This window comes from Musa acuminata, chromosome BXJ2-5 (assembly GCF_036884655.1).
Source record: "Musa acuminata AAA Group cultivar baxijiao chromosome BXJ2-5, Cavendish_Baxijiao_AAA, whole genome shotgun sequence".
Lineage (NCBI taxonomy): Eukaryota > Viridiplantae > Streptophyta > Magnoliopsida > Zingiberales > Musaceae > Musa > Musa acuminata.
Genome location: NC_088342.1, coordinates 6254337 through 6277046, shown reverse-complemented (window position 1 = coordinate 6277046; position 22710 = coordinate 6254337). Strand labels below are relative to the sequence as shown.

At 38.6% G+C, this 22710-nt stretch overlaps 3 protein-coding genes and 1 long non-coding RNA gene across 5 annotated transcripts; 2 read left to right on the top strand and 2 right to left on the bottom strand.

Annotated features, from left to right (window-relative positions):
* Window positions 1–8606, bottom strand: LOC103984283 (signal peptide peptidase 2). Of its 2 annotated transcripts, none has more exons than XM_065108314.1 (12): window positions 8427–8606; window positions 7645–7714; window positions 6365–6480; window positions 6093–6244; window positions 5908–5993; window positions 4029–4156; window positions 2603–2653; window positions 2080–2166; window positions 1904–1973; window positions 911–1047; window positions 734–811; window positions 1–227 (listed from the first exon to the last, which is right to left on the bottom strand). In XM_065108314.1, the coding sequence occupies exons 2-12, from the start codon at window positions 7685–7687 to the stop codon at window positions 135–137; spliced, it is 1041 nt and encodes a 346-aa protein (XP_064964386.1). In that variant the 5' UTR covers window positions 7688–7714; window positions 8427–8606; the 3' UTR covers window positions 1–134. The 2 variants fall into 2 exon arrangements, with proteins under 2 accessions (XP_064964386.1, XP_064964387.1); XM_065108315.1 differs by lacking the exon at window positions 8427–8606 and adding an exon at window positions 8257–8378.
* Window positions 8607–13957: 5351 nt separating this feature from the next.
* Window positions 13958–15123, bottom strand: LOC103984282 (zinc finger protein ZAT6-like). Its single transcript, XM_009401749.3, has one exon. The coding sequence runs from the start codon at window positions 14963–14965 to the stop codon at window positions 14156–14158; it is 810 nt and encodes a 269-aa protein (XP_009400024.2). The 5' UTR covers window positions 14966–15123; the 3' UTR covers window positions 13958–14155.
* Window positions 15124–16035: 912 nt separating this feature from the next.
* LOC108952839 (uncharacterized) lies at window positions 16036–17679 on the top strand. Its single transcript, XR_001977985.2, has 2 exons — window positions 16036–16503; window positions 16615–17679. It is a non-coding gene; the product is annotated as an uncharacterized LOC108952839 (long non-coding RNA).
* Window positions 17680–18289: 610 nt separating this feature from the next.
* Window positions 18290–22652, top strand: LOC103984281 (mitochondrial outer membrane protein porin 5). Its single transcript, XM_009401748.3, has 6 exons — window positions 18290–18444; window positions 18548–18615; window positions 21409–21519; window positions 21607–21693; window positions 21774–21982; window positions 22066–22652. The coding sequence occupies exons 1-6, from the start codon at window positions 18399–18401 to the stop codon at window positions 22370–22372; spliced, it is 828 nt and encodes a 275-aa protein (XP_009400023.2). The 5' UTR covers window positions 18290–18398; the 3' UTR covers window positions 22373–22652.
* The last annotated feature ends 58 nt before the right edge of the window (window positions 22653–22710 follow it).

The following is a 22710-nucleotide window of genomic DNA, read 5'->3' as shown; positions in this document are numbered from 1 at the left end:
TGATACTAATATTTAATTGTACTTGTAAAACTCTTTTTTAACGTTTCAAAGCCTATTTAGAGCAACGCTCTGATATTAGTTGAACAGCACCTGTGACAAAATATCATAATTGTTTTGACAACCAAAATGAACAACTAATCCACTTTCTTGTCGGCTTTGGTTTCTCCATCTTGTGTGGAACTGCTGCTGGGTTCGGCCGACAATTTTGATTCATCATACTCCAATAGCTGTACACATAGGAGAAAAATGTCATGAGTTCATTTCTAAACAAAAATTAAATTAAATTTGATGTTAGAATAAACAAAAAAATATAACCTTTCAATTTTCTCATATACTGTAAGTCTAATAACAATTGGTAACAGCTTGGTATTGCATGTTTTGCTCTCATATATCAAATCACGAGGCACTATTACATGGATTAATGTCCTACTATGAGCAAATTGATGTGCCGTAAAGGTCTGTGTGTAAACAATCAAATTGAATTCAAATTAATTCAATTTGAATTAACCCTTCACCATCATTTATGTAATTCAAATGACAACTCAACCACGCTACCGTCTCAAGTAACTCATAGTTGGTAGACACTAGACACAACCATTAGGAACTGTATGTCACCAGGTAATAATCCTCTTGCACTTTGTTATTTGAAGAATCTAATAAAGGGTACCACAGATCATAAATTGAGAAAGTAAAACAAGATTAATTGTTTAAGGAAAAAAGATATGGAACAAACCGGTTTTACTTCCCCATTCCAAAGGCAATGAGCAGCTACAAATCCAATAACACCAGGAACTATATAAAGCAGAGCGGGCTGCATATGGCAGAGCAAGTGGTTGGTAAGACATCTAAATATGGAGGAAAGGGTACTAGATAGCAACATTAGTAATAAAATACAACTTTACAAACTCACCTGTGCAGCTTGAAACCAATTCATGACAATAATTGTGAGGACCAACCCAACAGTGTATCCCAAAAAGGAACTACTGAAGTAGCGTAGTTGTTTTCCTCTTGACACATCAAAGCGCAATGCTAATGCAACAAAAATCCCTGAAACAGCAGCAAAGCATGTAAAGATATGATACAAAAAAATTACAGAACAACAATCAGAAATTTAAGTAAATTGATGCAAGCAACAATGAAACATATTTAGGAATCAAAACCAGCAGATACACCACAACAACCAAGACCCATAGTTTTCTTCAATTCATTTCAATGCTTCTGTGAACTCTGAGACAGTTGTTTCTACTTGGATAGTATTTAACCTCTCTACAACAACAAGTGATCAGGACCCTTGACCAAAAAGGATGATATATATTTTCCTTTTCTTCACAATTATGATCTCATTATCTAGTGCAATCACTAGAGTTACTTAAAACTGTTTAATCTAATCATTTTAATGTTATCATCTAATTAATGTTTTTCCCAGGGATATGGACTTACACAGAACCCTATGGAAGGGGGAAAAAAAATCCATCTAGCCAACCCAGATAATTGAAACATTACAGCTTGTTATTATTGTTCTTGTTCATCTAATATAAATGAGGCTAGCCTTCTGTGAATGAGGCCATCCAATATAAAATCAAATTTGCAGCTAGCCTGTCCACATTCCTGTCCATATTGTTCAGACTTTGGCTTTTAATGGTTGCAACTGAATCTAGTTATGGTTGCAGAACAAAGAGGAATGTGTAACTGGCAGATGTGGATGGCCAAACATATCCGCTCAGAACTACCATCAATTATTCACCCATTGGTGAATGAGGCAATGAATACCAATTCTCCGCTTTTAATAGCTTCTGACGTATCTCCTAAACCACTATTTAAAATGTTGTTCTTGTACATAACTAAAAAAACTGTAGAAAAACAACCTGACTAGAACACATTGATGAAAAACTGAATATCTCACCAGGAATAACAATATCACCAAGGCCAAGCATGGAAAATGGTCGTGCAGCATCAGATGTTGGGAATAGAAGCTGTTCATGACATGAAGGAACACAAGCACATTAAAACAAGCACATATACACACAGAATTTCATACCAACAAGCAAACATCTAAAACTAATTGCATAGTGAACGCACCTTTATTGGAGCATCAAAAGATTTAGCAACACTAACCATTACCGGAGTGAAGAATACCCAAAAGATGTCATAAAAGAATAGTCCAACCTAAAATCCAAAACATAAGGCATTAAAAGAAAATTATCAGTACTCCATGCCATGATCTTTGAATAAATGACAACCCAACATCTCAGGAACAGATGAATAAAAACTTCACTCCACATTGATGCATATTGCCAAAACACACACACATGACCAGTGGCTCCGTGAAGATGTGCACATGGAACATGGAGGCAAAAAAAGCTCTTGATAATGATATTTGATCCTCATGCTGTAGTGTAATGCCAGTGATTAAGGCGTTTTATGATTCATAAGGTATATTATCATAAGATTGCAAATTACAAAAAAAAAAGATTGCAAATTACATGGATTGAAGTATTGCTTAGCAAATCGTCTCCAAGGACTATCTATCACAAAAATCTAATATTTTAAAGAGAAGGCACACAAAGTATTAGAAGATAAGTACAACTGTGTACGCAATTACCAAGAGAATGGCACCGGTTTTAAATGACCCCAAGGATAGCATTTCAATTCCCTGCAAAATGGAGAAGAGCTTGTTGAATATATTTTCCACTAAACTTGATGAAAAGTAATGTAAACAGCTCTATTTACTACATCGACCCTCTCCTTATATTCCTTTTATTTAAAAACCAGACACAATTTTGACATAATATAATGTGTTGGCGCAATGTGAAAACTTCTTGTCCTATATAAGAGTAAACCCTCCAAGTGACTTATGCTACAAAATAAAAAATGAGTAGGCAACGATATAGGCTAAGTTACAGATAGGTTATCTGACAAACACTTCCATAATATCCTCACTAATTAGATATCTTTGGCAGGAAACAGAAGAAAGAAGGATCCAACTGGCTACTTACATGGTAGAACCGTGTCTAATTTATAAGCTCCAGATGGCCTAATATGCTGTCCATATTTGTATTTGTTCACTTTTCCTCAGCAAGATCCCATATTCCCTCTATTTTATGTCCCAACCATATTTCCTATCACACCTTTTTTTTTTCTTGAAGAGTTTCCTATTACACTATCATCGTTTGGCATAGTTCTTGTTGTGTTCCTTGACAAAAAACCTGAAAACACTTGAAACCTCTGCCCAGAAGGTTCTGGATCGGTCTAGAAAAAACCAACTTTTTCTTAAAACAAAAATCAAGATTCACTTCCTAGGGATCCTAATTCCATAGCGCTTCAACACAAAGACAGTTATACCTCACAAGTCAAATATCCAACCACAGTTAGGATACGAGTCTAAGAAGAGTGCTCAAAAAAGGTTGCAAAAGTTAAAGGGCTATGATAATCATGGATGAAAAGTTAAAAAAAAAATTCATCCAAGATTATTTAGAATGTCAAAGGCTGCTAAAGACAGTTAAAATTGGTCCAATCAAAAAGAGAGCTTCATCTAAAACAATAAAAAAGATTGAGATTATCTAGAAACATTACCCTCAATAGAGATAAATGAAAAGAAATGATCAACAGAGGTCACCCCAAATCTTTGAGAACTGTGGCTTTCTTTTTATTCGTAAGATATTTAGTTTATACTATTTGCTATGTCTTATATACACCCAATGACAACTGTGCAATATTTGAGAGCAGATACTAGATACCATCTAGTAACTGTGTCTACTATGGTTTAGGAAAAGATGATATAGGATTTCCTTGAATCGATAAATACTCCAAACTCCCCAGTATAAAGTAAGTTCAAAAGAAAATGTTAAAACAGAGTCAATTTTGGATGAAATGCATAATGCAGTGTAAGACACTTTTGTAGGTAAAATATAAGAAGGTACAAAACCAACTAGAGAAGATCATGTAAAAACATATCAAGCAGAATATCATCGATCATCAAAACAACATAAAAATTAGAAAAATTACCACATGACTGAGGAAGAACTAACCTGAATGCAGAATGCAATCCCCAAAATATTGTTCGCCAACCAATGCTTTTTCAGAACGTACCAAACACAGAAAAAGGTTCCTGGTACTGATGCAACGACCTGAGACCTGGTAAATTCCAGTGAAGCAGCTGCAACAGGGAATATTAAAATTTAATCATTACTCAAGAAGAAATGACCAGAGATAACAGGGACAAAAGCCAATCTTACAACTTAATAACAGGAAAAGAATATCATTCTCCTATATTTCACTAAATATAATGTCCTCGCAAGCTAGGTGCACAAGAAAAGGCTAAAATAGTGTATCTGCTCATTGTTATAGGAGAATTACGATATCTCCTATGATTAAATCTCTGCAAATATTTAGCATAAGAAAAACAGTAAGACTTATAATAAAATGTTCTTTTATACAACTAACCTCAGCCAGATGAATCTTGCAGGCACAACTTACGGGTAAAGGCTCATGAAGCTTTATGCCTTAAAAAAAGTCTGTCCAGGTCTAAACGGAGTTAAACCGAGAACAAGACATCAAGAAGATGGTTTCGTTCGACGTAGGGGCAAAATATGTATGGCCTAAGAACCAACTGAGATTTTGACATGTAAGTTCTTATTTTCATATAAAAACCAAAAAATTCACCGTCTGTTAACAACGCCCATATGGTTACATCCCTTATTGTTAATCAGGGCAAAGTCTATTCCATCCTAACTAAAGTTACTAAACTCTGTTTTGTTTCTCAACTTAGTACCAAGCTTACCTATGTAAGTCATGCTTCTACCATTTCCACTTCAACGATCCTTCTCTGACTAAAATTCCTTCTTTTCACCTATCTCTCTTTATTACCATTAGCCTATCCTCACTTGTAAACCTATTTTATAGACTATACACCAATAATTTTCAAGGATAACAGAGCTGCAATGATATAATACAACGGACAGACGCATATTATAGATCTTTAAACTCATTTGGGGATACTATTAAGGTGATGTCAGGTACCAAGAAACCTGGACATCACGTTGGGGAATAAATATACTTTCTTGGAACAAAGCCCAAACTTGGCACTTATAAGCAATAATTTAAACTCGAACATTCTTGTCATCATCCTTAGGAAGTAAGTTAATTACTCTGATTGCTCAAGCAGACAGAACAGATAAACTAGATACATCCAACACCTAGAGTAACTACCACACTACATATTCTTAAAAATCATGCTAAAACCTACATCAAGAATATGTCACCAGTATACCTGAAATCACACTAAGATGAGCAACTAATATTAACATTTTTGATAAAATGTTATTGTGTTAAACATGGCTTTATTATGTTAAAAATATTACCTTCTGGGTTAGTCAATAATCAATGCTGGAAATTGTTAGTCAAAAACTTGTTCTCAACATCCAACACTGGTGAAAAAGCAAAATAAACATAGATCAACAACCATGCACTGCATCCCACTTATTAGATCTCTGCTTGAACCCATTCATGTAATCTAGAATATCTAAAACCTCCTGAAAGAGCTTTCGGTAACAGCCAACACCCAATGGTCTACGACAAAGAACATCAAGGTTAGCTAATACAGCTGTAAACACAGATCAGGAACAAAAGAGGAGTGCCTCAAGAAACAATATTAACTATATCACTATAAATTCCATAAACTGTCAAGTGATATATGGCATGTATCTATTAACTATCAGCCGCACATAAATATAAGACGAAGATATGAAAGCTTTAATTATCAAGAAGTGTAAAGACAAAGGGATAAGAACCTGACAACCAATTTAGAACAAGTGAAACATGAGATTTTGTCAACATTAGTTACTTTGACATATGACAACCACAAGAAGAGATAATTCTTAAGGAAAGCCAAAAGCAAAGATGACGCACAATGGAAATAAGGAGCACGCCAAACAATGAGATCATCGTTCCAATGTCGTGGAAGAAAACGCTTGATTGCTGGTAATAATGTTGCCCTGCATGTCAATGTTAGCAACAAGTTAGACACAACACCTGTTAATTCTAGTGAGAATCATCAATCAGATCTCAGTTCACTGGAAATGACAATTACATACGAGAGAGCCACAATCCCAAGAACAAAGAAGTAACATGTCAGTACAGCATTAACCAAATCTTTGGAGAAGAACTTGAAAAGTAGAAACAGTGATAACAGCATTGCACTCCCAACTAGAGGAAATCGCATGGCATGTTCATTTGACATCGTCTCCTGCATATATTTCATGAACATATCAAAATGCGCTTTTGATATAGCCTTGATAACCGAAAGCAACAAACAGAATAAACTGTAATCTAACAGTTCCATGAAGAAGGAAAAAATAATACTCACCGATGGTGGTGTTGGCTTGACTGACCGATAGCAACCGACGTAAACAGTCAGGCATGCTGTTAAAACTACATTAACATTGGGGTTTACGTTCACAACAAGTGGGGCTAAGGTCAAACCTGCAAACAAAAGGCTTAAACATAATTATCAAGATCAAACATATATACAACAAGAAATCTTTCTAACCAAGCTAGTTATACCATGTCCTAGTTGCAAACACTTCAAAATAAAAAAAAAGGGTTGCAGAAAACTCTGACAAAGGAAAAATATTAACCATCTCGACAAGTCTAAGCAAAATCTTAGATGCTGCTCAAACCAAAGGAGTACACCTGGTAGTCATAGTGGCCTACCCAGATATTAATAGCACAAGCAGCATCCAATATAAAAATCACCTTATAAATGGACTGATGACTTAAAACCAGTCCAGACCAGGCTGTTTAGGGCTTTATATTTTTTTATTGGCCCAGACTTATGGCACAAAAGTAATAAGAGAAGACACTCTACAGGTACAAATGTGTGATATCTCATAACTGATCCAAACTAGGATGTTTAGGCTTTATAGTGCTGGCCGGCCTGGCCTGATGACAACACAATGCATTCAAAACAGGTCCTCTAAGGTTTGAAATATTTGATTAGCGATCTTAACTAAGATTGCCAACCCCAAATAGTCGGGACCTACAACTTTGTTGCTGTAGATCTTAACTAAGACTAGTTACACATCATGATTTTTGTCTGTGCGGTAAAGAAGAAGAATGTCTCTAAACCCTAGTTCGATCAGCTGCCTTATCTGACAAGGCAAAGGCATAAATCCCAAATGTTCTTCTTTCCTGTTAGCTTTCACATTTATATTTTCCATTGATGCATTTTTGTCTTTTACAGTATTACAAAATAGTACCGGTCTATCAATCCTTGAAACTGATACCAAAACAGTAAACAGAATCTCATGCTTGAATCGATTCCATGTCTATGAAGCTTATGGTTATCATGGCTTTCAAGAAGTAAAAAATGACATTCAATCAGTTGACAAACAAGTAAATATTGAAATTTATTTGAAGCAGCATATCACCAAAAACACCAATTTATACAGATAGAAATAGATCAATTCAGGTAAAAACATATAGCATTTCTTCTATGCCATTAATCAAACAGATAAAATTGTTTTATTAAAATGAAAGAGATGCCTGATCAACCAACGAGAACACCAATATGGGCACGCATGTAAATGAAACCGACCTAAAAGGCTAAAACTGCATGAGCTAGAGAATGAGAAAAATGCATCATACCTAAAAGCGCAAAATTTGCAGCACGTTCGTGTGTTTTCATCATGATCAACTCAAAGTCACCAGCAAATGGCTGTTGCAACCCAAAATGAACAGATGATGTTGTGGATTGACAAATCAGGAAGCAAAATACGATTTATTAGTAATTAATTTTTCACGATTTCAGCAAAAATTCAGTGATGGATCAGGGATATGATCCTCCCTAAATTAACCCTGCACGAGGAAGAGCAAAGAGCATATAGAACTATCACTATATTACAGATCAAAGCTTAACTTGGAGAACAACCTAACTCAATAACAAGGAAACGTAAAGCCAACAAGGAATTTATACACTTCGTTTACCCAAAAAAATGGAAAGGCAAAGAGAAGGGGACCATCGGACCCTAATCAACCCAAGCAAGAAAATTCGATACGACAAGGATCATCCAATCCCACGAAAAGAACAAGAAACCTCGATTCGCCCACAAAAAGCACTCTTCACGGGCCACTCAACCAAATTAAAAAATGAATCAACGAAAACACGCACTCAAGACGGTTACAGAAGAAGTCAAAGATCGACCAGATTCCGATGTACGCCTCCCAATTTCACAAATATCACGCGCCCGTTAAATTTACCTCCGATCTGCGCCATCGAACAAAGCCACAACCCTAAATTCGAATCTTGTTACAAGATCCCAACCCAGCCCTCGCACTTAGACACATACTTTCCCCAAACTATCCAAGAACCGGGATGAAAGCGCTAGGAATCAGAAATATCAAAGAGAGTGGAGGTCAGAGGGTCTCACCTTTGCTAACCGAGATTGAGGGAGGTTCGAAGCCCCAAGTCCGGGGCCGAGATATCTTGGATTCGGCCTGCGAGACAAACCCTAGATCGGTTACTGCTTCTGTCGCCTTAGAGCTTTTGAGCGTTCCCTCGTGCGATGGACGGTTTCCGAAGGCCGCTGGATTCAAGTCCTTCCTCTTCTGTCTCTCCATTGCTAAAAGATAGAAACAGGAACAGAGGAAGAGACGGCCCAGATAAAACCTCGAAGCCCATCAGAGGTAGCCCATCGGAGGAAGAGACGTCTACTAGCCAAAAGATCAGGAATTACTTCCCTGCCATTCAGGCGATCATTATTTCTTATTAAAAACTAGAAGAAATTTTCATTACACACGTACATAATATTCATAGGTTTGTACCCAAATCCTATTACTTGTACAATAACGCTATGACCAACTAGAATGTCTTGACCGGATGTTGACTATGACTTTCGTCGCTTTTCATCATTTTCTCTAACAAATAAATTTCTTAATAATATTAAATTTAATTTCATGAATATATAAAATAAAAATAATTTATTATATTTTTTATTATTGATATAAATATTATTTTCAATCAATTGAAACTTGACGTAATGTCATGAACGATAGCCTCTCACTTCTAACATCTTCATTAACGGATTATTCATTAGTTTTGTTTACTTGTAAATATACTTGGTAGTGTATTTTACTTTATTTTTATGTGTTTATACTTAAAAATTATGAGTAAGAATAATTTACGATACTAAATAGTAATCACTTACCATAATGGGTAAAATTATCCTAAAATAATTTAGTTTTCATGTACCATGACCTTTTTTTTTTTATGTTATGGCACGATGCAAAATGTCAACTATCTTAACCCCCTAGAACTACTTAGATGACACATGATCAAATAAAGATTTGGAGTAGTGTTGGATATTGATTGGATTCACAAAGTTCATATATTATACATACGAGAATTTGTCAACGTGGCCGACACCCAATGAGTTATTGTGTATATACTTGAGACTGTTTATTTATTTTCTAAACTCTTTGTTTTTTCTTTTCTCTCTTACATCAAGTGTTTGCTGAATTACTAATAAAGTTATCCTCTTTACGAGGCATTGAGACATATCCATCGTTCATTCTCGAAGTTGATCAATTTACCCTTTTACAAGCCTTGGAGACATGAGTGGGGTTGTAACTAGGCTAACCCTTTACATATGAAAAATGCTAAGGGTGCCTCACAACTTATGTAATTATAGCTAAGTCCTTTATATTGTGGTATTTAACGAGTAAGAAGTTCGAGCAAATAGTGAAAGTTCATGATCTCGTCATAACGATGCACTATAACAAATCGAGAAAGGTAAGACAAGCCAAACCATTACCCCAAACAGTCGCAAGTGAACTATAAGTGTTAAGCTCACTCTTATGCTATTGGAGCCACTCAAGACGAGCGCAGCAGCCAAAATAGTGAGTGAGAAGTTGACTATTCTCGAAGAAGCGATAATCCAAAATGTCAACATGAAAAAAAAAGCTAAAACAGTGAGAAAGCACAATCTATAGTGCCAACTGAAAAAAAGAAGTGATAAGGAGAGGCTAACAACTTTGAAAACCTGCTTTGATATTCTTGAAGCTAAAAAGAATGTAGAGGAACTCTACTAAGGCAAATGAAGGCATCTTAAAATAGAGAACTCGTAAGAGGAGGTGGAATCTCATATCGATAAGGTTTAAGTCCTGACTAGATCGATTGACAGAAGACACCAAAGACTCTGTGCAACACCTACACGAAGTCATGTAGAACTCATGTCCAAGATTACATTGCTTACAAGTGCTCTTAATGTGGGAGAAAGCAACACCTATGTTGCTCCATCACAAAACTTAAGGGAACTCGAGCTGTACTACTACAGGAGTGCTAGGGATGTAAATGAGCTTGAGAAATTTTTATTTGATATGGAATAATACTTTTGAGCTATCAGGCTCGATTTTGAAGAAACCAAAATTTTGATAGAAATCATGTACTTAATAAGGATGTAAAACTTTGGTAGCAAATACGTTGGGAAGAGATCCAACAAGGTTGGTATTGAGTGGACACATGGGAGGACTTAAAGTTCAAGTTGAGAATTCAATTCATACCCGAGAATATGAAGTTCATTGCAAAAAGGAAGCTGAGACAACTCTACCAAAATACTTTTATTTGAGACTATATGATGTAGTTTTTAGTACTAATGTTGGACATACAAGACATGTTCGAGAAGGACAAGTTGTTCAGCTTGCTCGATAGCCTAAAATCTTGAAAAAAATAGGAACTACTTTGAAGGAATGTCATTGATATGGTTAGGGTAATTGCAGTTATAAAAAGTCTCATCGACTTTGTTTTCTTAAAGAACTCGGGGAAAAAGAAAAAAAATTTCAAGAACCACCCATCTAATTATTCCCGAGAGAAGGAAACTATGATCGAGCTAAAGAAAAAGAATTCCCACAAAATGTCAAGTTCAAAAGGTAAAGCCCCAAAACTTAACATATGATTCTTGTGTGGAGGATCGTACATGGTGAGGGAGTGCTCACAAAAACATGCACTTATTACATTGACAGCATCAATCTATATGCTCAGATTAGATAAGGGCAAGGTCATAGCCCTTAGTTTGAGTAGTTTTGAATCTAACGATGATGATAAGTAATCGCAAAGCCCTTGGATGACAGTAATACATTTGTTGAATACATTACGATGTCAAGTGGAGGAGAATACGAAGACAACATAGGGAGTAACAAGTTGATATACATGGACATTAAACTAAATAGCCAAAAAAAAACTCATGCGATTGTGGACATGAGCACTACACAATTTTATTATCAATCAAGAAGCAAGATGACTTAGGTTAAACCTAAAAAAGAGCTCAAGTCAAATAAAGGCTATGAACTTAGAGGCTAAGCAGATCTCTTAGCTGACAAAAGGGTCCTCGATCAAGATTAGGACGTGGAGTGGAAACACAAATATGATAGTGATGCCACTGAATGAATTCCAAGTGATCCTTAGAATAGAGTTCATACACACGACTAAGTTAGTGCCAATGTCATTCTTAAAATCTCTATGTTTAATGGGAGGTGATGACCCCTATTTGGTTATAGTTCCTGAACGAGGAATAAGGACTCACAATAAATATTGACTTTACAACTAAAAAAGGAGGTGTAAAAAGGTGAATTAACTTTCATGGTCATAATAAGGTTAGAACCACTTGATGTGGAGGCTACTCGTGAATTTACTATGATGACAAACATTCTAAAGGAGTTATAGATGCTATGCCACTTAAGTGGCCAAAAACACTACTAGTACATAGAGGCATGGATCATCATATTAAGCTAGAGTCAAAAGTGAAGTCTCCAATGAGACCATCATACCGTATGGCCCCTCTAAAGTTGGCAAAGCTCTCGAAGCAATTAGATGAACTGTTAAGCAATAGTCTCATCTACAGTTTTAAACATACATAAATATAAATGACTGTTTCTAATAATTATTAAGGTAGGCAATGTCTCCTATAGGTTATAGCTATCGGCATGGCACAAAATTCATAATATCTTTCACACAAGCAACTTGAAAACCTACCACTTATATCTGCAATAATCTTTCCAAAGCATTCAAACTCGGCTACCCCCCCCCCCCTCCCCCCCCACTAGAGCCTCCTACGAAATGTGAGTTAAAGTCATTCTAGCATATCACAAGATAAAGCTACCCAATAGAGCAAATCAAATCGAGTACTTGGTGAAGTAGCGAAAGCTTTATTGGACAAAAGTCAATTGAGAGCGTGAAGATGCCCTACAATATGAAAAGATAATCATTAAAGCCTACTAGCAAGCATCGATGAGGGTATTGACAATTTAAGTGGGGGGGAATTTCACGGATGGTTATCACTCACCCGTCATATTTTGTCAGCAGATCATTCGTCGCTTTTGCTTGCTTGTACATATGTTGTATATTTTTGCTTGAAAACTATGAATATGAATATTTTGTACGACTAGAAAGCGACCACTCACCATAATGGCTAAAACTATCTTTAAATGATCTAATTTTTTTGTGTAATGATTTGTTTTCTGTAAGCTATGATGCAGAGCAAAACATCAATCATCAAAGGATCCTCAAACCACCTAGGTGGCATAGGACTAGATGGATATTTAGAATAGTGTTGGGTATTGATTGGATTTATAAGTTTACACGTTAAGCTTATGGAAACTTATCAACATGTCTGACACTTGATGAGCATTCGTTTGTAGACTTATGACTATCTTTTTTGCCTTCTAAAATCTTTGTTTGCTCTTTTCTTTCTTTTCTCTCTTGCATACGAAGTATCTACTGAATTGTTTATAAAGCTACTACCTTTGTAAGATATCGAAACTTGTTCGTCACTCATTTTCGAAATTAATTAATTTACTCTTTTACAGGTCCTGATACTACAATTAGGTTAACCATTTGCGAATAGATAAAACAAGTATATCTCACTATTTAAGCAATTTAAATTAAGTTCATCATATTACATAGTCCTACTCACTCACGCATGTCATATCAATTTTCAAATATAATAAATAGTCTATTTGGCATTCTACATCCATTTACATATAATAATTCATCACTAAATTGATATTTATAAAATAAATATTATATATAATTATATTTACAAATATATCATTTTGAACTCATGAAATTAATACTAAATTTCACTCTTTACATATAGAAGAAATTTAGTATAGTTTTTTTTTCCTAGTAATAGATTAAGAAACAAGATGGTAAAGGAGTTTTTTTTTATTTTATAAAAAATATACTTTGAAAATCATAACTTTAAAAACAAATCAGATCAAATCGATTTGATTTGATCATGATGGGTTAAAAATTAAAATTGATTATGCTAATAACGTAACTATTATAAAAAGACAAAAAAAAAAAGGTGTAATAGATTTTACTCTCTTGTGAGCTATATTATTTTTTTAATGATAAACGATGAAAACACTAATCAATCTCATAAATTTTTCTAACTAAACAAGTTGATATGTTCAAAATTTTATCGAATGAAATTTCAAGCTCCCAAATAGATATGATATATTAGATTTGTCTCATAGTATCAACCCTCAATCCTTAAATGATTATATAATATTATAAAAATATCATATAGAAGTTTATTCTTTTCATTCATAGCTAAAAATATATTTTTAAATAAAATTAATATATTAAAACTTAAACAAGTATGATACAACCTTACCAGCTAAAAACAGAGCAAGGGTTGAACATATGAATGATATGCAAACATGCAGCTGAATAATGCTAATTTAATTCGGTGATATATTTTAGATTGCAGAGCGTTGAGGATGAATGAGCCTTTGACATTATCCCTCACAAATGCGGATGATCATCAAAATAATTTCTCATAGAAATCCTAAGCAACCAAAATAATCCAACTATTTGTATGTGTGTGTGTATATATATATATATATATATATATATATATTTAACAGTCAATTTAACGTGCAGTGTCAGGTTCAAAAGTCAAAGAGAAACTTCCATTGGTTACTGCCTTCTTTCTCCGGTCAACCAAACCAAGTCAACCAAACCAAACAAATTTGAATACTAGCAGTAATACAACAACAAATTGATTTCTAACTTAAGCAAACAATGAAAGAATGTTTTTTTCAACCTACACAAAAAAATATAATAATAATAATTGTAATAGTAACGATAAAAGAGACATCAAATAAAACTAATTAGGGTCAGCGGCGTTGCTTCTATGCCGCGTGTTGACGGCGTCAAGAGACGCGGCTTCTTATTGGTCAACGCCAGAGGGCTGAGCACCTCCTCCTCCTCCTTCTTCCGCTTCTCCTTGTCCCACCCTCCGCCGATTAACCCCATCGTCGGCAGCCGCTGCGACGCTGGCGGCAGGTTCAGGTCGAACCCTTGGTCCTTCCCCGAGCTCGCCACCCCGGAAGACGAAGTCGCCGCCGCCCTCGCGTTGACGCCCTCGTAGTGGCACCTCATGTGACCGCCCAGCGCCTGGCCTGTCGGGAACGACTTGTGACACACTGAGCACTCGTGGGCCCTTCCCGGGACCGAGGTAGCGCCGCTAGTCGAGGCGGAGGTGACTGCGTCACCTCCGGCGGTCGCCGCGGCGGCCACGGGCTTCCGGTGGCTGGTTTTGTGGCCCCCGAGGGCCTGGTAGGAGGGGAACGCCTTGCCGCAGACGGAGCACTCGTAGGACTGAGTCTTCGACGGCGGCACCGCGTGGTCTATCCGAGAGGTGCCTCCTCCGTCACGCTGCTCCACCTGAACCGCCGTGCGGAGGTCAGACCGGCCGCTGACGCCGCGGGAGAGCATCATGAGGCAAAGGGCGAGGAATTCCTCCTCGGTGGGGATGCGGCCGTCATCCTTCTCGGAGACTGCGGGAGAGCTGGAGGCGCGGGGGCGCTTCGAGCGCTTCCCCTTCGCCCACGACTCTACCTGGTAGGGCGTCGTCGGCGTCGTCTCGTCCCTGCTGACGACGGTCTCCACTGTATCCACGGCCATCGGATCTTGGTTCTCGCTCGCTCTCTCTCTCTCTCTGTCTCTCGGTCACAGTAAGGATTTGGGGGGCAAGGGTGAAAATATTCGCAGAGCTGTACCACGGTGGTCAAAGTCTGGAAGCAGGCAAGCAAAGAAGAACAGAACACGAGTGAAGAGCGAGAAGCGGCCTCGAGATATATAGAGAGAGGGGAAATGAATAGGAACAGAGTGGAGTGTGGTCCAAGTTTGGAAGCTGAGGCGGCGAAGAGGAGCACGCAGGACGACGACCGAGTTAAGAACCTGGCAACACTTAATCTACCCGTCCCACCTACTGGCCCTGTGATACGAGGATGTGGGGCCGGCTGCAATTCACCAATCATTAAAAAGGTACGGTTTGGGTTTTCGTATCGCAACTACCCGATGGAGTGACTCCATCGCTTCCGGGTGGCTTCGGGTCACACGTCAGCGAGGACGACACAGGGAGCAGTCAAACAGAGTACCTTGTCGACTCGGTACACCGCCCACGCTTATCACCTTCCCGCACCGGCTATTGGAAGCGGCGTGGCCTGTGGCTGTGGTTCCTTCCATCCTTTTCTCGTTCGTGTGCGCGCACACAATTTGCGAGGGGGTCGAGTGCGAGTGCAGAAGAAAGGAAAGTAACCTCAGTGATTCGCTTCCAATTGCGTTCGAGGGAAAGGGGGATGTATCCTTCTGACAGGGACTCGACGCTTTCCACACAATTAACATACAATAAAGCACGAGAAACTTACATCGATTGGAAGATGTGAGAGAACGTCACGTGTTAGACTATTCCATTCTTTGGCCTTGTAAAGTAGGGAGTCATATGTGCATGTCTCTGCGGCTGGTGCTCATCTTCATCCCCTCGAGGTTCATTGAACGTAAGGCACATGGAATTGTCCATGCACGCCACTTTCCATGCATGGAAACAGAAGGGGTAGTTGTACCCACTGCACTCGGCAATGGCACCGGTTGTGAGATATTGGTGACGCTCCCACTTCTACTTGTGTGTGTAGATTAACCTTATCTTTGGAGACGATGTGGAAGTTTCCGAGGCAGTAGGTTTGGCCAAACTGGATTAACCTTATCTTTGGAGACGAGGTCGAAGTTTCTGAGGCAGTAGGTTTGGCCAAACTGGATTGAACTCCAAGGTTGATGCAGCAAAGGCTTGCTGTGACTTCCTGCCAAACATCGATCGAGTCCACAGATTTGAAGGTGGAAACTGTGGACTTGAATCGGTCTGAGCTGATAACTCCACTGTCACGTCGTGCAGAAGAAGAAGGTTTTTATCTCTCTAGACACCGGCTGATTCCATCACATGTACAGGCCATCTGTCCGATTCGATTCAAGACTCCGTAGTCCCTTCAATTAATCTAGTCACAAATGAAGTTGTCGAGATGCAGTCACCTCTATCACTTGCTCCTCTGGGAGGAAGCTTGCGTAAAACAATGCAAGAAAGGGATACATGAGTGTGCATCCAAGTGAAGAATGATGATGGGTATATTCATTGTTCTCCCTGTTGTATCAAAAAAGAAATCTTTCAAGTGAGTTGATGCTTCCTTTTTTTCTTCTTTATCCTTTTCCTTTTGTGTGTTGAATGTCTTATAGAAGGGTCTCTAATATAGAGAGAGAGGATTATCCTCTTTTGTATGTAGGGAGATCGGCGTAAAGAACATGTCAAGAGAATCATGATGCGTAGAGGAAGCAAAGAAAGCCCGTTGCCTGAACCTTTTCTTTTCCCCTGCATAGAAATTGCAATCGTTCATGGATGCTGACAACAAAGTCATGGCCGCCATTCAAGCGGCGCAGTCAGTCCACTGTGACAGGAGGAAGCTTCCAGGCAAAAGGTCAAGCTCACATACGGCAAGCTTCGAGCCTCCTATAATTGACCGTATGGGCTTCTCCTCTAAGCACGAGCAGGAGACAAGACCGTGCTAAGGCAGTTGAGCTCAGCCGACGCATTTGAACTGCTGATTCCTCCTGCTTTCTTCCAAGTCGTGTGGGATTCCTGTGATGAGAAACCGCAATAGAAAGAACGGTTGAGATTGGAGGATAGGATGAGCTTACATGATTGGACGGTTGTGATCGAGATGAGATTGACAGAATGATGATGGATAGGAGAGAATTACCAATTTCCACATCTTACCAATAATTGAAGCCTTTGTTTGCCCTCTTCCGGCACTCTCTCGTTATCAGTGCTCCCCAACTCAGCAAGAAAGGAGAACAGAAGAAGAGCGGATTGAAGAGAAAGAGATCGATCGGTTAGATGGAGGGTCTGATACCGTTGGTGATGCGCGCGATCAAGCGGAGCCGGGACCGGAGCTCCTACCGCCGCCTCGCCGTCGAGAGGTCGCCGCTGCTCGCGGCCGAGGAGTGGAAGCCGCGGGATCGCGATCGCGCCCCGTCCGAGTTCCCTCCGCTGCCGCCGCCGCCGCCGCTGCCCTCCGCGCGCTTCGGATCCGGCTCCCGACCCTCCGGCCGGCACATGGCGCCGTCGCGGAGCCTCCGAGGCGACGCCCTGGTAGATTCGTTGAATCGTCGATGAGAGTCGGAATCGGCAATATTTGCGTAGAAGAGATGTTACTTCAACTGTACAATTACGCGTTCCGTGTTGGAAAATGGGTAGACATTTCCCATTAAACCAATTTAATGTTCCCATCGATCTGTACGTCTTCAATGATTGTGTTCTTTGCTGTATCAGTAACAGAAACTTTTATCTACATTTTTTATATTTGATTATAGTAAAAATGAAATCATAGTCATATATATATAATATATATCATCAATCTTAGAGGGATTTCTTAGGTGGTAAGAAACATTATTATTATTATTTCACTCAAGGCATAATTAAAAATATATAGACAGCTCTAAATTACTTTTTATTTGATTTTGATATATAATTTTGTTGACGAAGCAGCGGTTTTTGGCTTAACTCCCATCACATCAAAACCTTTTTTCGACATTGAGCAAACCTCGTGGGACCATAATAGTGACACCTTCTCACTCCTTTATTTGTTACCTTAATCCTCTACATCTGACATCACTCCGCAGAAACAGGTGGGACCCGATCTGTTTCAACGTATGGGACGACGGGTAAATGTAGAGTTCCGTCAGTAAGTGGAAGCGCAGAAATGGCGTCTATTGCGAGAAGAAACTTCTCCGACTCGCTTAAGGTTACCCGTCCGACTCTCCGGCCCATGATCTGCAGTAACGTTCGGGTCCCACACATGAGCCCACATTCCATCTCCAATGAAAAGGCAGGTACCCAGAACGGTTAATCCACGTCTTAGTTTCTTTGTTTCTGTTGGTCCGCCGCCCATAATTTTCCAAGCTAACTCTCTATTTATATATCTTCTCATTTTTCTGTCGCGCTCCACCGAGAGGGCGAAACCCTACGACGCTCCTCTCCTTTGATTTGTCTCTCTCCTCGCCCGCAGCCATGAAGGGACCGGGGCTCTTCTCCGACATCGGCAAGAACGCCAAGGGTACTATCCATTTCCGATCTCTCCATCTCCTTCTCCCCTGATATCAGATTCCCTCTTGTTTTTGTTCGATTCTTCTCCGCTAATCTTTGGGCTGGTAACTCAGATCTGCTAACCAAGGACTATACGTGCGACCAGAAGTTGACCATCTCCACCACCAGCGCCTCCGGTGTGGTAAGCTTACTTTTAGATTGACAATCGCAGTTAGTTCTCAACTGTTCCTCTCTTTAGGATTGTATTGCTATATTTCGACTTGTGTGATTGCGACTATGGAATCATGTTGATCGGTTCGATGGTCTAAATAGTTATTTCTTTCCCGACGTGATCGTTAAACGAAAAAAGGAACATGAGAAGATATAAAATGATACTATGAGGCTGACCTCTGTGGTTGTCTAATTGAGGATGACTTGAAGATTCTGGATCGTCTCTTTCAATGTTTTGCAATTTTTTTGGTAAATTTCTATCTTTGCATCGATCTAATTTGGTACTGATGCGTAGAATTTTCCTGTTGAATTTAGCTAATTGCTTTATTGCATGCAAGCCGGTTTGTTGCTAGCGTTGCTTTATCTTGCACGTCCCAAGAAGTGATATTGTCACACATATGCGATTTATTTTTGCTATTGTTTGTTCCTGGAATTCATTGTGCTTATAATTGTTCTGCATTCATGCTTCTCTTCTTTTTTTTTTCAAACTGTTCTATGTTTTCCAAATAATTTTGCTTAATTGCTCTTTTTTTTCTCTTTGCCTGTGCATACATTGATACATTGTTGTAAGTTGCTTAGCATAGTTTTGACTATTTAAACTTTTAAACTTGCATGATTTGACATTTTTTTATAGAACTCCTTTCTAGGTGATCATTTCATATTTTTCTCTTGACAGAGTAATCTCTTATCAGATGTATCTTTTTTTTTTTGGATCATAGTTGTGCCTTCACACTGACTGTCTTACCGTTGAATCTTTGCTTTAGACATGGAATTCAAGTCTTTCTGTTTGGATAGTTGTTGGATGCTTTCACACTATAAAGGATTTTTCAGGGAGATAGGCTGTAAAATGATACTGATTTGTGTCAGTTATAGATTATCTGGGAAGTTGCTTTAAAATGTCTTTGCCTCTGTACAATAGCTTGTCAGGCTGAGTTATTTTCCTACCTAATTTTGATTGGTAACAAGCACAGGAAGGATCACTAGAGTTAGAGCATTTCATTTATATTTTAGAAAGTAGAACCTATATTAGGCATTTGGTTATCAATCATTGCATATTGCAAATTGTGCGTCAGGTGTATGGACAAACAAATATATCAGTTGTATAAAAGAAACAAAAACAAAAAATCATAATTTTCCAACTCTTTTCTGCCAGTTACATTGTCTTTTTTTGGGCACCATTGAGCTCTGTACAAGATATTTTATCTTTATTTATAGATTTTAGTTAGGTCTTCTTAGGACTCCCTCAATCTCTCCTAGTACCATTAGCTTGATTGTATCATCTCTTCTAAGTACAACATCTATATGTTTCCTTTGCATATATCCATATCTTTTTAAATAGTTATATTTTAATTTATCTTCTGTCAAAAATTAAATATAATTATTCATGAATGAAAACAGTCTTTTCCTAATGACTCCAAACATCAACCTTCAACATTATTTTCTTGACAACCAATTTTTTGTATACATTACTTCCTAAGTGTCCAACACTTAGATCTATAAAGCATCACTAAAAATATATTATAATTGTAGTATTAAATACGTATACATGTTTAGAAAATAAACAATTAAGAAGTGCGCAAGAAAAAATTGGACATGGTTGATGAGAAATTGAGGATAGAATTTTACACACAAACTTGTATGAATTCATGCATTATTATTAGTGAGGTCATGGAGCTAGAGAAGTGATGGGATTAGATAAAACTGATGAAAAAAATAGGTGGATAAGTTGTCCATGCATCTCAAGATGGCCCCTAAAACTGTGGAACCTGCAACTATGGTGATTGGTGAAGTCGCGAGTGTACCAGCTAGTTAGGGCTCTGATCCAAGGCCAAGGAACACCTTTGTAGCATTTTCGACCCAAAATTTTCTACTTTGTTTGAGAGAAGAGAAGATAATTTATTAAAATTCAAAATAAACAATGAGAAGTTCTCTATGATGTCTACCCATGCTATCAAGTTTCGAAATGAATTGATCTTATTGTCCATAACCTGAATATTCAGGTCTTACATATCCTTTTACTTTCACAAGATCATGTTTTTGAAATTCTGATTTACAAGTCATAATGATTTAAGCAACTGTACCCATTAAAAATTGATTGTTTACTTGTACCCAACTTCATCCATTCCCCTGATCCAACACATGCAGATCATGTGGCACAATAAGGGAAACAGCACAGATAATGGACTTGTGTATTTTGCCTTGTTTCCCTCCTAATGCCACAACTTCTTGGCCTATTTGATCCCTTTTGGCTTCTTAAATCTTTAGGATGCAAGCTGGGAAGGCTGTAACTCTCACAGATGGTTTTCCAAGCTCACTTTAGCAGATGGCATTTACTATAACTACGCATGTCTTCAGCATGCATTTAAAGATAAAATTATTCTCCCATATTAGCAAAATATAAACATCAGAGAGAGCAGGAGAAAAGGGGGCTAAAGGAAGGTAAACAAAGCTGGCAGGTGATTATAATTTAAAACTAACCTGGATGAATCATTTGCCTTCTCTTTACATCCTCACACCTGCTTGATGATTAGCCATAGATATATTCTGGAGTTCGATGGGGATTCTGATATCCCATCCTTTTCAATGGAAGAGACGAATAAGTCAACTTCAGAATGTGGTTAAGACACAATATTGGTGTGACACTTGAATGTAACGAGCAATAAACTGATCTGTTTATGTCTGAATTCAGCAAAAGATTTGCATTTAAGCACTCTATTGGAGTTTGGTTTAGGATCGCTTACAGGCACATCTGATTCATATACAGGCACTTACCTCTTCGGCTGTCAAGAAAGGAGGGCTTTATACGTCTGATATTGGTTCACTGTACAAGTACAAAAACACCCTCGTCAATGTGAAAGTCGACACTGATTCAAATGTGCGTTTTCTGCCTCGTTATTCTTCCATTATTTGACTACTGAAAAATAATTACTAGGTTACCTTTTCTCCTTCTGTTTTCTATCAGATCTCCACCACTCTTATCATCTCTGAGATTTTGCCATCCACAAAGGCTATTGCTTCTATAAAGGTTCCTGATTATAAATCTGGGAAGGTACCAAGGTTCCATGACTTTAATTGAAGTCGTGATTCGTTAAGACTGTATATGACTGAACTGAATTTCCTACCATTCAGCTGGAGGTTTGGTATTTGCATCATCATGCAAGCCTGGCCTCGGTAATGTCTTTAAAGCAGTCGCCGGTGGTTGAACTTTCCGGGACGGTAGGTGCCCAAGGCCTTGCCTTTGGTACAGAGGCTGGTTTTGATAGCGCCTCAGGAACTTTTACCAAATACGGCGCTGGAGTAAGCCTGACGAAGCCAGAATACGATGCTTCTGTCATCATGTAAGTATCACACTGGTAATTGCAAACCTCCTCTTGCAGAGTATCATGGAACAATTAATAGCAACATCGACCCTTCTTATCAGGGCGGACAAGGGAGACACTCTTAGAGCTTCTTATGTGTACCATTTGGATGAGATGCAGAAAAGCTCCGTGGTTGCTGAGTTTGTTAGAAGGTTCTCCACCAATGAGAACACAGTCACCGTCGGCGGGCAACATGCACTGGATCCCAAAACGACTGTAAAGGCAAGGCTCAACAATTCCGGGAAGCTCGGGGCTCTTTTGCAGCACGAGCTGCGGCCGAAGTCGACCCTGACCATCTCTGGTGAGTTGGACACCAAGGCCTTGGAGAGGACTCCCAGGCTCGGTTTGGCACTTGCTCTCAAGCCGTGACAACAATAGGGAGGTGCACATTTTTTGATTGGACGGAAAAGTCGTGCAATAAATCCATTCCACAGGCGTAGTGTTGAGGTTTTGGCCACTGTGGTCGACTAATTGGCCTGTTGGCTTTGAAATCACCATTTTCGTGGAGGCATTTCATGGTTGACTTCTTTCGCATATTTTTGGTAGATTTTGCCGGGACTTTTAGATTAGCGTAATGTAAGCGCCGTAAACTAACAGTCGTCTATATTTAGCGTTGAACTGTAAAGTAAATGAACAGAATTCTTGTTGTTGTTGCTGCGTAAAGTAAATGAACACAACCCGTATCTAACACGATCGATGCATCACAG

Coding starts and splice junctions, on each gene's coding strand:
- LOC103984283 (XM_065108314.1), bottom strand. CDS start 7,687: ATGATGAAAACACACGAACGTGCTGCAAATTTTGCGCTTTTAG. Junction 6,245..6,364: donor TCAAGCCAACACCACCATCG/GTGAGTATTATT, acceptor AAATATATGCAG/GAGACGATGTCAAATGAACA. Junction 5,994..6,092: donor CTTGGGATTGTGGCTCTCTC/GTATGTAATTGT, acceptor ATTGACATGCAG/GGCAACATTATTACCAGCAA.
- LOC103984282 (XM_009401749.3), bottom strand. CDS start 14,965: ATGGCCGTGGATACAGTGGAGACCGTCGTCAGCAGGGACGAGACGACG.
- LOC103984281 (XM_009401748.3), top strand. CDS start 18,399: ATGAAGGGACCGGGGCTCTTCTCCGACATCGGCAAGAACGCCAAGG. Junction 18,445..18,547: donor CATCGGCAAGAACGCCAAGG/GTACTATCCATT, acceptor CTGGTAACTCAG/ATCTGCTAACCAAGGACTAT. Junction 21,694..21,773: donor CTGATTATAAATCTGGGAAG/GTACCAAGGTTC, acceptor CCTACCATTCAG/CTGGAGGTTTGGTATTTGCA.